Below are 14,243 nucleotides of genomic sequence, written 5' to 3' on the forward strand. Positions count from 1 at the left end.
ATCTGCTCTGTCTCATTCCTGAACCCGAGTGCTGAGCTCCTAATCCTTGCTCCAGCCACTGACTCACTGCATTCGAGTCACAAGATGCCTTTGTAAGCAATCTGCCAGCTTCCCTTCTCCCTGAGCTGCCAGGGTGGAGAAGGCTGCCTTTGGATACCCTCTGCAACCCCTCTGGCTCACAGACACAGGATCAGACTGGCTGTCAGTCTCGGGACCCAGAGAGCCTGAGGGAGGAGGTGTAAGATCCCCACAAGAGGCAGGTATGGGGTGATGTGGCCTCTCTCTCTGCCCCATCCTGGTGCTGGGTGATGCTCTGGCCCCAGGGCTGTTGCCCTGAGACACAGCTTTCCATGCTGAAGCACCTGGAGCAGAGTGTCAGGAAAACCCAGCTGTAGAGCCCAGCAACTGATGAGGAGAGAACAGACCCTCAGCTGTTGCCACTGGCCTGGTGTCCTGGCAAAACCACCCCTTTTTCATGGTGGGTTTAAGTTTAGCTTCTGGCCCTTTTTCTGTTCCTTTCCTGTTTCCCCTTTGGTTGTTGTGTTTTAATGGGCTGTTGGAATCAGTCCTGGTTTGAGGCAGCTCAGAGCAGGCAGGAAGACAGGCAGAGAGTGTTGAAAACCCAAAGGAATCGTGTCTCTCTGCTGAACATCTCTGCATGAGGAGCAGGGGCCAGGTACAGCCAGGCTGTGGCAGGGGACTGAGCTCCGTCAGCAGCGACAGGAGCACTCAGGGAGAGAGGAGACAGTGGGAGATCAACTTGCCCAGCTGGAGAGAACCACCCCAGTGCCATCAGGGCCATCACTGGGATGATGTTTGGAAGCAGAAGTGCTCCTGCCCTCAGTGGGGCTGCTGTTCCAAAGGACATGCCGTGAGTCACCAGCGTGGGCACCTTTCCTTCCCCTGCAAACGGGATGTTTGTCAGCTGCCTCACCAGTTTGGGGTAGTCCTTGTGGTCTTCCTGAGCACAGCCAGGGGAAGGAAACTGCCTGTGAGTGCCGGGAGTGGGCAATCCCTCGAGGCAGAGCCGTGGGGGAACAGCCACCGCAGGGCTTTTTGCCTGGAAGTCCCCACGGGGAAGAGCGTGGTGCTGCGTGTGCTTATTTGGGACGTGTAGGACAGAGGGTGCTTCTGCTTTTGCGGTCTTTATCTTCGGTTCACAGAGCTGCGCTTGTTTTCCTTTCACTACCCGGGGGTGACTTTTTTTCCTATTTCCTTTTACATAACGTCGTACACTCGGGTTTGCACAAGAGGTCCCGAAGTCGCTGCTGTTCGTTGCAGGGGTTCAGGGTTTGCTCCTGAGGGTGAAACGAAAGTGGGGGACACGGGCCGTGGTGGAGCCGGTTTCTTTAGTTCCCGGAAAGGCCCATTTCCCGTTGCTAGTGGGAAGGGATTATTCTGAGAAGGGGCTGGGGATTGCAAAGACCAAACCCCCACTTGCTGTTTTTTGGCTTTTACCACCTTTCATCGAGTTCTTTTGAGCTTATGCAAGCGCGGAGCTTCAATGGGAAACTCCTGGTGATGTCTCCGAGGTTCAGCTCTGCCTTTTCTTGTCTCGTTAGCCAGTGGGACTGTTAATTCCCAACAGGCACACATTCCTGGCTTCCCATGGGCAGGGTTAATGTCTGCTCCTCTCTTGTGGCTGGTAGCAGCAGCCCCTTTGAAATCACGGTGCAGAGATACTCTCGGTGCTGTGCTGTACCTGTCTATAGAACAGGCATTTTGTGTAGCTCGACTGAAAGCGAGCAGAGTAACACGAATATCTCGATTGTTAAACCAGCTGTGGTCCAGAGAGCATCAGCAAAAGCACTTTAAGCAGTGGTGCCTCTTCCATGTGTGCTGAAATTAATACCTTTTTCCACTAACAGTTCATTATTTTTGTGCCTTTGGAGGCCAGTGCTCTAACCCGGGGCACGCAGGACCAGAGCTCTTAAGACCTGGTAATTGTTGGGTAATTGTCTGTGTGTAACGTGTGGGGATGCTGTGTGCTCACACTTAATCCTGCACTTTGCTCCTGTCTTACCAAAACCACCTTTGTGACTGATCTCAAACACTTTCCAAAATGCAGAGCCCGAGCCAATGTTTTACTTTGCTGCTTGGCCTTTGCGTTTTCCCCTCCTTTCATCTGTCAGGAAGAGCTGAAGGCAGAGTCCCTGCTGCTTCTGCTGCTCTCTCCCTGGCTCTGAGGGTCCCTCACACCCTTCCTCTAGGCTCACGAACCTTGGCTGCATCTTAGAGCTCCTTATTAATCCTCTGTGTGAAGACGTGGGGTTTGACACCACGCCGAGTACAAGAACATTCACCAGAGAGCAGAAGAGTTTACTGCACGGAGCAGGAATTCCTCCCTGGTGTAGTCACAAAAGCTTTGAACCATCAGTGGGAGCTCTGGGGCTGGCTGCAGTTGGAAGAGGCAGTCCCCAGGCCCAGGGCAGCCATCTGGTGCAGACCTCCTGTTTCATATTTCAGGGGATGAACTCCTGCAGAGTTCACTCACGGCTGCTTCTGCAAAAGCCTCTGCTCTGCACAACTGGGCAGAGTTAAACATGTGGCTTTTCCTTGTGCCCCTCCCGCCAGAGGCCTTTTTCCTGCTGTGTGGAGCGGACCAGGATTGCACACTGAGCTGGGGAAATCAAATCAAACGTTCATTTTCCTGTGTCTTCCTTTTTCTTGGTGCCCATCTTGAAATGTGTTGGATCTCACTTTCTCTGGGCTTCCAGGTCCCGCCCTTATGAGTTTGGTGGAAGGTGCAGATGCCATGACCATCAAATCTTGTTGCAGATGTTTAAAGCACGGCCTGGGCCTGTTGGATTCATCCCTTGTGCCAACAGAAGGGACTGTTCACCTGTGTCTCACCTTCAGGCTGAGGTGAAGGAGGGTTTGTGTGTTGGCTGAGCCTGACTCACATTCCCTCCTTCTGAGGGGCAGAAAATTCCAGCAGCTGTGTAGGGCAGGCAGTGGGGAGCAGTGACTGTTGCAATATTTACCAGCACTCCTCTGTCTCTTCAGAGACCATTTTGAAGGCGTTCAGCTTTGGTTGACTTGCTGGAAATCCTGGTGTGGCTGCAGGATTCGGGGTGGCCGGCACAAACATAAGCCACGGGTCAAGGTTTTGTGTCTCTCCCACCTCATCTCCTCACCTGCCAGGGGAGAAATGTGTGCTTGGTGCAGGTGTTGGAACGAGACTCCTCTGGCTCCGTCCTGCCGCTGCTTTTTTGCTTGGTTGGTTTTGAACCATCGTGTGCAGAATGCACAATCAGCATCTCGGAGGAGCAGCCGTAGGAAAGAGGAAGCTCACACGGAATATAAATAGCCAAATTTTAGAATGTCCCAGTGTAGCAGCTCTCCTGGCTCTTGGCAGGAGCCTGCAGAGCGCTGGGAAGCCGCGGCCTTCGTGTGTGGTTTGCAAAGGGGGAACTTTGGGGGATATCACACAAGTCAGCAAGACGAAAAATGAATGAATCTGACAGTCTTGGATATGGGAAGGAAATGAAATTTGCTTTTACGCACATCAAAATGGGGAGTATCCCCTGCACGTGACCTGAAATGCAGAGTGAAAACCCTGTACAGTTGTGGCAATACTTTCCACTGTAGTTGCACAGCAGCTGCCAATGATTCATGGGTTGATCCTGAGATGGTTTTTTCCTCCCATATGATTTAATTTATGAATTTAATTGCATGTCAGCAAGCATCTGATTTTTCTTGATATTTTGGGGTTTGCAACTGCCCAGCCAAATCTCTTTTCTAAGTTAGACTATACAGGGCTCTGGTCCTGCTGGATCCAGAGCTTTCCTCCAGCCTGAAGTCTCAGCTTAAATGGGAGGTACACGGGGTAGGGCTGATGTGCAGTTTGGGTGATGAAGATTGGGGAAGATCCCAGGACAAACTGGGAAGCGTTTCCATGGCTTTTCTTTCTTTTTGTTGGAAAGGGCAAAGTGGAAGAAAGACTACTTGGCCAACTTGGTTAGGTGCTGTCACTGTAGATGGGTGATCCAGAGTGGACACAAAGCTTTGGCTGTGCTGGCAGCCCTCTCCCAAAGTTGTGCCAGTCCCCTGGGCAGTGTAGTTGAACACAAATTTGTGCCATAATTTATCCCAGAGCACGGAACAAGAGCGGGCCAGACGCAGGTGCCAGGAAGGATGTCTGGTGTCTGCTGCCTCGTGTGGGTGCTGTCAGGGCTGGTCTGGAAGCCAGTGAATCCTGGGAGAGGCTCCTGATGCTCACAGCAGAGCTTCACAACTCCTCAAACCCCTCAACAAGCCAAACCTCTCCATAGTCTGGCATGAAGTGAGAAAAGCAGGTCCAGCAGAAAGTGAAAAAGTCAGTAACCCTGCCCAGGGGGATTCTCTGCCCTCATTCATTACAGCCATGAATGAGAGGCTTTTTCCAGCTTCCCCTCAGAGCTGGCTGTGCTTCCCTGCCTTGATTACCTGTGATTAACCGAGCCGTGGCTTGAGCAGGCTGTGATAACAGAGCAGTGACCGCTGCTGTGGTGGTGCTGCTGATAAAGGATGGTGGTTAAAGAGCATTTGGGTGCACGTTCAATCCATCGGCTCGGGGTCGTGTTCTGCTCCTGTCTGCTGAGATGTGCAGCCTCTTCTGAGCCTGGGGCCCGGGGTGTGGCTGTCCCCGTGCTCACAGGGGGCAGTTTGGAGGAGGACTTTTTGCAGGGAGCAGCATCACTTCTGGGGCTCCATCCTAAATCCTTCCATGGCAGTTTCTTCCTCAGCGAGCCCTGTGTTGTTGTCAATGCTCAGGGCTCTTTGAGGGGCAGTTGCAGGGAAAGCTGTGGGCTGGCTCTGGCAGGAGGGGTTTGTCCCCACAACCCTGTGTCCCAGTGATGGTCACCTTCCCCTCTAACCAGCTTACTGCTTTCAGGCGTTTTCTCCCTCTGCTGAGCTGTGGGTTTTAGTGTGTGTTTGTCTGTGTCCTGCCATTTGGCGAGAGGGATGGAGGGCGGGGGAGATCCCCGCAGTGTTTAAAAGGATCTGGATAAATCTTCTTAAGGGAGGTACTGACTCAGCAGAGCGTGGTTAGGGAGGAGGAGGAGGAGGGAACCAGATTGTCCTTGTGGGGCTGCAGCTGCTGCTGAGCCTGTGCTGGCATGTGGTGCTGGGGGAGGCGTGTGTCCTGAGAAGCATCACCCCTTTCCTCACCAAATTTTTGGTGTTCTCCATCCTCCAGAGCAGAAATGGGAGCCTCATAGCTGGGTGCCTGTCACCTGGAGGTGCCTGTCCCCTGTACCCAGACCTGTCCTGGCTGTGGCTGACCCAACCCTGGTGCAGATCCCTGGGATTTCCCCCCAGCTTTGAGCTTTCCCCTGGGATTTCTGCCTGATGCAGTGGCCAGTGCTGCCAGAGCTGGTGGGCAGCTTGGCTTGAGTTATTATTTATTAAGGAAGTGCACCGAGGTGCTTGGTTCCTGCAGGGACAGATCACTGAGACCCTGCTCAGACCAGGAGGCAGTGTCACCTCATGGGAGGGGCAGAGGCTTGGGGAGGGGAGCAGCCATGGCTGGGCACTGGGCTGTGCTGTCACTGTCCCTTTCGCTGGCTTGTGAGCGGTCCCACCTTGCACTGGCATAGCCTGGCTTTGCTGAAGGGCTGAGATGTGGGGCCAGGGGACATGGGACACACCAAGAGCAGCTTCCCAAAGTCCTGGCTCCACTGTGGGCAGGCTCAGCTGGCCAAACACACTGGTGTCACCTGGCTTGCATTTCTGAGTAGGTGAGGGAGACTCTCACTGCCAGCCAGCCAGCTGCTGCCTTTGGCTCGCTGGGATCCCTTGTAGGAGCCACAAAACAACTCTGCCACACTTTGCTCTCCTTATCTCATGGTGTATCTTGTCTTTCCATGCAGAGCTCCACACAGGAGATCGGAGAAGAGCTGGAGGATGGTGTGATCTACAGCATATCCCTCCGGAAAGTGCAGCTCCATCACACGGCAAACAAAGGGCAGCGCTGGCTGGGGGTAAGCTGGGGGCTCCTCCTGCCACAGGGGAGGTTTCAGATGTTTCCCTGCCATGGGAATCATGTATTTATTTGGGAGCAGGGAGTGGGAGCACCTGCTGTCCTCTGCCACATGGGAAGGGGCACAGGTGACACAATCCGCAGCCCCATTTTGAAAAATAGGGCAACTCTGATTTGTATCTGGACTTTGGCAACCTTGAGGCCTTTCCTGGGATTTCCCAAGTGCTCAGGTCTTCTCAGCTGGGTTGCTGGTGTTTGCCATCTGAGGAGACTCAGCTTTTCTTTCCCAGTTAGGAGAGCCCCAGGCACTGTAGGGGTCCCAACCCAGACCTGAGTTTGTGAAGCTGGTGGGAACACTTTGCACTGGATGGTGCCTTTCTTCACCCAGCCCACTGACTTCTGCTCCTGTCCTGGCAGTTTGAGAATGAGTCAGCCCTAAACCTCTACGAGACGTGTAAGGTGCGGACGATAAAAGCCGGGACCTTGGAGAAGCTGGTGGAGTACCTGGTCTCAGCCTTCAAGGGCAATGATTCCACCTATGTCACCATCTTCCTGTGCACTTACCGGGCCTTCGCCACCACCAAGCAAGTGCTGGACCTGCTGCTTAACAGGTGAGGCTGCCCTGAGCCCCACAACACAGCTGGGGGTGGCCAGGAAAGCCCCAGTATCTTCTGCTGCAATGCCTTGGAGGTCTGCTGGCTTTTCCCAGCTCCATCCGCGTGAAGGTTTTGGGACAGGGCAGGGAGGACACAACTTCCCGGAAAGCTGGAGCTCTTCCAGTGAGGTGGTCAGTGCTGGCTGCTTCCCTGTTCCTGTAAGAGGGAGGTTGTGGCAGAGGGAGGGGAGCAGGACACTGCGTAGCAGGTTCATCCTGACCCCTTGGCAGAGCTGGGGGTGGTGTGGAGCAGGAGGAGGCTGCTCTGAGAGGTAGCTGAGTGCAGGGTGCTCACTGCCTGCTCTCTGTGCCCCACCAGGTATGGCAAACTCCACGTGCAGGCGAATGGGGACCACGCCAGGCACACTGTGGACGAGAGGATGGAGCTGAAGAAGTAAGTCTGACTGTGCTGTGGTGGCTCTGGTGGCAGCTCTTTAGGAGGGGTGTGTTGTCCCAGCAGTGCTCCTGGGCTTGTGGGGGTGCAGACGGGTTTCTCCTGGCACCTGATCCTCTTTGTCTGTGTTTTCCCCCTTGCTGCAGCACCATCTCCTCCATCTTGGGGGCCTGGCTGGATCAGTACTCAGAGGATTTCCGCAAGCCCCCTGACTTTGCCTGCCTCAAGCAGCTCATCTCCTACGTGCGCCACAACATCCCCGGCTCTGACCTGGAGCGCCGAGCCCGCATCCTGCTGGCCCAGTTCCAGCAGCAAGAGCAGAGCGAGGCCGAGGCAGAAGGTGGAGTCCTCACCCCACTTGTGGGGTCATTTGGGGCTGCAGGTGGAGGGAATGCTGCTGGTTGGCATCAAGGTCTCCAGAACTTGAGCCACGTGGCTGAACAGCCATAAACCCTGTTTACATGGAGGGACACTGGGAAGCTAATTCAGTTGCAGCAGAAGTGGGATTTTTAAGTGGATTAGCTAATCTGCCTTTAATCCTCTGTAGACACTTGCACCCAGGTTTAAAACGACTATCCTTTTATCTGAGCCTCGTTGCTGGAGGTGTGAAGCCAGATGGGAATTAAGAGCCTGGGAGGTGGGGGGTGGGTGTCTGCAGGGGGCTGGTGTGGGTCGGTGTGGGCACCACGGTGCTCAGCTTCACCCTGTCTCCTGCAGCTGTGGACCATGGCAGCTGCACCTTCCAGCTGGTGGAGGAGAACGGGGTCGGGGATGGGAAGCCAGATTTCCTCTCCTTCTCCCCAGAGATGGTGGCAGAACAGTTCACACTGATGGATGCTGTGAGTAGTCACCCACCAGGCGGCTCAGTGGTGCTCTGGGCACAGGCCTGGCTATTCCCATCCCTTTTTCCTCCCAGCCTGTTCTCTCCCCAGAGAACCCAAAGAGACCCTTCTCCCTCCCTTTATCTTCCAGGAGCTGTTCAAGAAAGTGGTGCCTTACCACTGCCTGGGCTGCATCTGGTCCCAGCGGGACAAGAAGGGCAAAGAGCACCTGGCCCCCACCATCCGTGCCACGGTCTCACAGTTCAACAGTGTGGCCAACTGTGTCATTGCCACCTGTCTCGGGGACAGGTCCCTGAAGCCACAGCAGAGGGCCAAGGTGGTGGAGCGGTGGATCGAAGTGGCTCGGGTAGGACAGCTCACCTCCCACCTCACCCAAGGGATGAGGTTTTGCCGTGCTGGAATCCCAGCAGATCCTCCAGCTTTTTTTAACCCGAGTCCTGTCACCTCCTTGTCTGTCCCCAGGAGTGCCGCATCCTGAAGAACTTCTCCTCCCTCCGAGCCATCCTCTCAGCCCTGCAGTGCAATGCCGTGCACCGGCTGAAGAAGACCTGGGACGAGGTCCTGCGGTAAGGAGCTTCTGCAGGGCTGGTTCCAAGGGGAAGGACATGCTGTGGGCCTTGAATGTGTAAATGGGATCACCTCAACTCCAGCATTGCCTCTTGGAGTGTGCCCAAAACCCAGGGACCGGTGTCAGGTGTCAGGGACCTAAGGAGGGTGAGGAAATAAAAGCATCATCACCTCACCCTTCTGTGTGAAGCATCTTGGAATAGCTCCCAAACAGCGAGGCCCAGCTGGAGCTGAGCATAACTGGGGTCATTTGGGCGAGCAGAAGAGAGCCCAAGGAGGAAAGCCCACTATGGCAGTGTTGCTGACTTTTCCCCTTGTTTCCCCCTGAGCAGGGAGAGCTTCCGCACATTCCATGAGCTCTCAGAGATCTTCTCCGATGAGAACAACCACTCGCTGAGCCGGGAGCTTCTCATCAAGGTAGGGGGAAGGAGAACCCGCATTGCCCTGCTCCTGGCAGGCAGCTCAGGTTTCCATGGTGTTCCAGCCAAAGGATAAAGCCCAGAGCTGCTGGAGTTGCAGGCATGGATGCAGGCAGGGCGTGCTGAGTCTGGGGAGCAGGCAGGAGTTTCAGCAAGGCTGGGATTTTTGTTTCTCCACCCAAAACTCATTACCTGGAGCTGGCAAAACAATCCAAGGAACAGATAAGCAATGGGATGGGATCCAGAGCACCAAGCAACAGCTTCTGCCCAGAGGCAGCTGCATGTTAACAGTCCAGTGCAAAATTCTCTTGATTCTGGGTGGGGTGGTGGAATTGGTGAAAGGCGGTGGCAAAAATGTCTTTATTCTGTGTGGAGCTTCTCCACAGATCCCAGCCTAGCTCTGGTTTAGGGACTGACAGGAAACAAAATGCAAAAGGGAACAAAATGTCCCGTTGAGGAGACATTTATACAGAAATGAGAGCAGCAGTTCCTATTCACTAAGGCTCTCCTCTCCGTGAGCCATGAAAAAGCTTTGGTTTCCTCCTCTTTCCTACAAGGAAAGTTATATAAAAAAAAGCGGGTGTGAATTTTAGCTAAAAGGTATTAGAGCTGTTTCCCACCTGTGCTGATCCACCTCTCCCCACCATCCAGGAGGGCACATCCAAATTTGCCACCTTGGAGATCAACCCAAAGAGGGCTCAGAAGCGGCAGCAGCAGCAGCGAGAGATGGTGAGTCTGGCAGGGCTGTCCCTGTGCCCTGTCCCCAGCAGCTGCCTGGGCTGGTCCCAGCTCTGCTGACCCCACTGTCCCTTCTGTCCCCACAGGGAGTGATGCAGGGCACCATTCCCTACCTTGGCACCTTCCTCACGGACCTGGTGATGCTCGACACGGCCATGAAGGATTTCCTGGATGTATGTACCTCCTCCCTGTGCTCCCCTTCCTCCCAGAGCCTGGGCTGATAAAAGGCAGGCTGATCCCCTGTGTGTCCTGTATTCCCACACTGCGCATCCTGTATCCCACACTGCACATCCTGTATCCCACACTGCATCCTGCACATCCTGTATCCCACACCACATCCCGTATCCCACCCTGCACATCCACCTCTGTCCCAAGGAAATGGGCTACTTTTTCTCAGCACGGTTACCCACACTGCAGTGGCAGCAAGACAGAGATAGGGAAGGGTGGGAGCAATATTCTTTTGCCTGTTCCAATCTGACCTTCATCTCTTTCTTTTCCAGGGTGGGCTGATCAACTTTGAGAAGAGAAGGAAGGTGAGAGCTTTTCCCTGGCAGCTGCACAGGCTGACCTGGTGCAATCACAGGCTGTGCCAGTCACTTTGGGGTTGATCCCTCTCTTTTTTTTACTTCATGTTCTTCAGTTTTGGGGGAGGGGATTCTGGTCTCATGGCTTCCATTTGCTGCAGGAGTTCGAAGTCATCGCGCAGATCAAGCTGCTCCAGTCAGCCTGCAACAACTACAGCTTCACACAGGAGGATCAGTTCGTGGAGTGGTTCCACAGCCTGGAGCGGCTCAGTGAGGCCGAGAGGTGGGTGAGAGGGGTCTGGGGTCGTGCTGGTGCCTTGGGAAGTCCCACCACTCATTTCCTCTGACAGCAGCAGCTGTCCCGTGCTCACCTCTCTGCTCTGCCTCCCTCACACTTGGTGGCAGCACAGGGAGCTCAAATGCTCCTCTCTCCCCTCCCAGCTATGGGCTGTCGTGTGAAATCGAGCCACTGTCAGAGTCAGCCAGCAACACGTTGAAGGCCAAGAAAAACACCGGCATCATCAAGAGATGGAGCGAGTGAGTCCCTGGTGGGAGGTGGGGGCCAGCGTGGGGCATCCTTGGCTGGGCACTGCAGGGGACCAGGTGGGAATGGCCGCTATCCTGCCAGCCCAGTGCACCCTCACCCTGCTCCCTTCTCACCTGCCCCACCTCTCTCCTGGCAGCCGGCAGCCACCAAGCACTGAGCCCTGTGCCAGCGGCAGCTCCCACTCGAAATCCTTCGACCAGCTCAAGTGTGGGCAGTACCTGTGCAGTGGGGATGCCACCGACTCAGTGAGCGTCACCTCTGCCGGCTCCAGCAGCTCCGACGTGGAGGAGATCAACATCAGCTTCATCCCCGAGTCCCCCGACTGCCAGGAGAAGAAGGTACGTGGCAGCTCGCAGGGTCCAGGCCTCCCAGGGCTGGTGTGGCCATTGTATGGGGACTGTCCCACCTCTGCCCTGGCGCTGGGGCTGGGGGGAGCAGGTGGGGGGCCCGGGGGCTGCTCGGGAGGCCCCCTGCCCTTTGCTGCTCTGGCAGCACGGCAAGGCTCTCGTGCCTCCGGTGGCTGTAGTTGTGTCGGTCCCCCGTTGTCACAGGTCAGTGAGATCCCTCTGGCCTCCCTCCCCCAGCGCTGGTACGCCCCGTCTGTGGCCGATGGAGAAGCTAAACCCACTGTGTCCTCCGCATCCCCTCTCCTCCCTGCCCTCCAGTTCTGGGAATCCACCTCCCTCTCTTCCCTGGACACATCAGGCATCGGCTCAGGCTCCAGCAGTGCCTCCTCCTCTTCTGTCTCCTCCACGCCGGTGACGGCCTCCCGCACACACAAGCGCTCGGTCTCCGGCATCTCCAGCTACTCCTCACTCTCGCTGCCCCTCTACAACCAGCAGGTCGACGACTGTTGCATCATCCGTGTCAGCCTGGCTGTGGACAATGGCAACATGTACAAGAGCATCCTGGTTAGTAACATCCCTGTGGAAACACCAGAGAGGGGTGGCTTGTCCTGCTTGGATATGGGCACAGCCCATTTTGGGAGGAGACTCCAAGTGGGAGGCTCTCTGCGTAACATCCCTGTGGAAACACCAGAGGGGGGTGGCTTGTCCTGCTTGGATATGGGCAGGAGATACGGGCATTTTGGGAGGAGACTCCAGTGGGAGGCTCTCTGGGCTCACAGCACTCTGTGCTCACAGGTGACGAGCCAGGACAAGACCCCCGTGGTTATTCGCAAGGCCATGGCCAAACACAACCTGGATGGGGACCGGCCTGAAGACTATGAGCTTGTCCAGATCATCTCGGAGGAGAGAGGTGTGTGCTGGGGCGTGGGGGCTTCCCTGGGGCCATGCAGCCCGGCAGCCTGGGCAGCACCAGGCTGGAGCTGGGATGAGAGGTGACAGTAAGAGGGGTCCCAGCACCTGGGGACAAACCTTGGCCCCACTCTGGTCCCCTTTCAAGGAAAGGGCACCTGACTGACCCTCATCCTTGTTCACTTCCAGAGCTGAAGATCCCCGACAACGCCAACGTCTTCTACGCCATGAACTCCGCCGCCAACTATGACTTTGTGCTCAAGAAGCGGGGCTTCTCCAAGGGGGTGAAGATCAAGCACGGCTCCAGCTCCACCCTGCCCAGGATGAAGCAGAAGGGCCTGAAGATCGCCAAGGGCATCTTCTAGCCTCAGCCCCACTGCCACCCATCACCGTCGGGGCCTTGGGGGCAGCTGCTCCGGGCTTGGCTGTGGCCGGTCCTTGTGCCGCCTTGCACGGCAGAGGAGTGACCCTCACCCATGGGGGACGGCCGTGCACCTCCCTCCCGCACCCAGAGCTGAGAGCTGGGCAACTGGTGTGGGCCTCTGCCTCTCTCTGCACAAGCCCCAGTTCCAATCAGGTCTTTTTTTTCTACACAGGAAGGCAGCAGTGGGGGGGGATTTGTCTATTTTTTTGTTTTGTTTTGTTTTTTAACCTTCTACGGTGCGACACGAGTCCAGCCCAGCCAGCCCAGAGCTGGAGCCCGCCTCTGCCGTAGGTGCCTTGTGTCCGAGCGAGCCGGGGAGCGGTGACTCGCAGAGGGGCTGTTTGATGGGAGCAGAGCAGGAGCCACCACCACCCTGGGGCTGCCAAGCCTCCTTCCCAGCTTTCCCAGCGTTACCTCCATGTCTGTCCTCCCTGGGATCACTGGCGTTGCCACCACCGCACAGCTCTGCCCGTCCTTCCCTTGAGAGAAGCCACGGATGCCCTGGCTGGGAAGTGAGCTGGAAGGATGCAGCCCTGCCCCAGTGCTGAGCCAGTGGAGGAGGCTGTGGCCATGCCATGATGGAGTGGGTGCCTCACGCTCTCCCCAGCTGGAAGCCTGCGTGGTCTCGCTCCTCTCCCGATCCAGCGCATCCTCCAGCTGGACTGGGCCGGCCCACGTTCAAACTTGCACCAAAGATCAAATGCCAGTGTCTCTTCTGCTGAGGGGAGAGCTTCGGGCCGTGCCCCCAGCGCTGCCAGCCTGAGGAGGAGGAGAGCAAAGTTCTGTCTGAAACTGTGTATATAGAGACTTCGGGTCTGTGTGGGCACGCGAGGGGCCAGAGAGCTCAGGGTGCTCCAGGTGCCCCAGCTGCCACTGCCTGACCCACAGAAAGTGCCACTCACCTTGGGCTTTAACCGGACTTTTTCAAACACTGACCATGGGAGAAGCAGCAATGAGACTTTTTTTTGTATAAAACAAAAAAGTTTACTGATTTTTTTTTTTTTTCAGTATTTATTGGTTGTAAATAGAAGAGGCAAACTTGTACATTTTACTAATCCAGCCTCCCCCTGCCCTGCAGCCCAGTCCCTCTCCTGTGCCCCCCTGCTATTTAAGGCTGCTGGGAGGGACGCTGGTAGCAGCAGCAGCATTGCTCTGCTGTGCTCATGGGGTGCACACCCTGCCAGCCACCCCCTCCCAAATTCTCTACCACTAATTGCTCGAGCAGGGGCAGAGATGCTTGTTTTAATCACTGTAGGAAACACTAACCAAAGGGGGACCTTTTGTTGATCCTGGCTACATCTCTGTTTTTTTAAGCGTTTCATTCCTGCAGATCTTTTCCATTTCCCATCCGCCGGAGTCCCCGGGTGGTTGCGGTGCCTTCCCCGGCTCCAGGACAAGGACCATGCCCCAGGGGCCGGGGATGGTGGCAGGGGTTGGGCCTGGTGGGGAAGAGGCTGCTTGGGTGTGAGCGTGGCTGGCATTGAGCTCCTCCAGCCCCGTGTCCCCTCGGGTGGCACTGCCCATGATGCACATGATGGGAGCTCCTGGCTCCCTGACGCAGGGGCAGCCTCCTGCCTCCCCCATGCCCAAAGCCCCTGCCCCTGGGCACCAGCACCCCCGGGAGGGTCTTCCCTCTGCTCCGTGCCTGCCCACCCTGGGACTGTCCCCTCCCTTCCTGCCAGTGCCACTGGGGGGACTGGCTGTACCGTATGTATTTTGTACCACTTCAATGAAGGAGCACACTGCTCGGTGTGACTTGTACACAGCAATGTAATTAGTCTTTGCAATAAAATACTGATGCTCAAATGTCTCTGCCCCAAGGCAGGAGCTGTTCTGTTCTCCTTCCCCAAAATGCCAGCAACTTCCTGGAGAAAGAGGGATGCATCTGACTGTAGGGGAGTTCATACTTTAT

At 56.0% G+C, this 14,243-nt stretch overlaps 1 protein-coding gene across 4 annotated transcripts in view; it reads left to right on the forward strand.

Annotated features, from left to right (window-relative positions):
* RALGDS (ral guanine nucleotide dissociation stimulator) overlaps positions 1 to 14,137 on the forward strand; it is a gene marked incomplete at its 5' end in the record, with an annotated part of 55,995 nt that extends 41,858 nt beyond the window's left edge. For 2 of the 4 annotated variants that reach the window (XM_082295197.1, XM_082295195.1), the window contains 17 exons: positions 5,856 to 5,966; positions 6,383 to 6,576; positions 6,940 to 7,014; positions 7,161 to 7,354; positions 7,732 to 7,853; positions 7,987 to 8,202; positions 8,319 to 8,422; positions 8,756 to 8,840; positions 9,494 to 9,571; positions 9,667 to 9,753; positions 10,081 to 10,113; positions 10,266 to 10,387; positions 10,546 to 10,641; positions 10,788 to 10,989; positions 11,203 to 11,562; positions 11,794 to 11,908; positions 12,097 to 14,137. In XM_082295197.1, coding sequence (XP_082151323.1) covers positions 5,856 to 5,966; positions 6,383 to 6,576; positions 6,940 to 7,014; positions 7,161 to 7,354; positions 7,732 to 7,853; positions 7,987 to 8,202; positions 8,319 to 8,422; positions 8,756 to 8,840; positions 9,494 to 9,571; positions 9,667 to 9,753; positions 10,081 to 10,113; positions 10,266 to 10,387; positions 10,546 to 10,641; positions 10,788 to 10,989; positions 11,203 to 11,562; positions 11,794 to 11,908; positions 12,097 to 12,272 — 2,370 coding nt within the window. In that variant the 3' untranslated portion in view covers positions 12,273 to 14,137. The remainder of the gene's footprint in view (positions 1 to 5,855; positions 5,967 to 6,382; positions 6,577 to 6,939; positions 7,015 to 7,160; positions 7,355 to 7,731; positions 7,854 to 7,986; positions 8,203 to 8,318; positions 8,423 to 8,755; positions 8,841 to 9,493; positions 9,572 to 9,666; positions 9,754 to 10,080; positions 10,114 to 10,265; positions 10,388 to 10,545; positions 10,642 to 10,787; positions 10,990 to 11,202; positions 11,563 to 11,793; positions 11,909 to 12,096) is intronic. The other 2 variants (XM_082295196.1, XM_082295198.1) reach the window with 2 other exon arrangements.
* Between the last annotated feature and the right edge of the window lie 106 nt (positions 14,138 to 14,243).

Source organism: Coloeus monedula (genome assembly GCF_965178545.1).
Source record: "Coloeus monedula genome assembly, chromosome: 21".
Taxonomy (NCBI): Eukaryota; Metazoa; Chordata; class Aves; order Passeriformes; family Corvidae; genus Coloeus; species Coloeus monedula.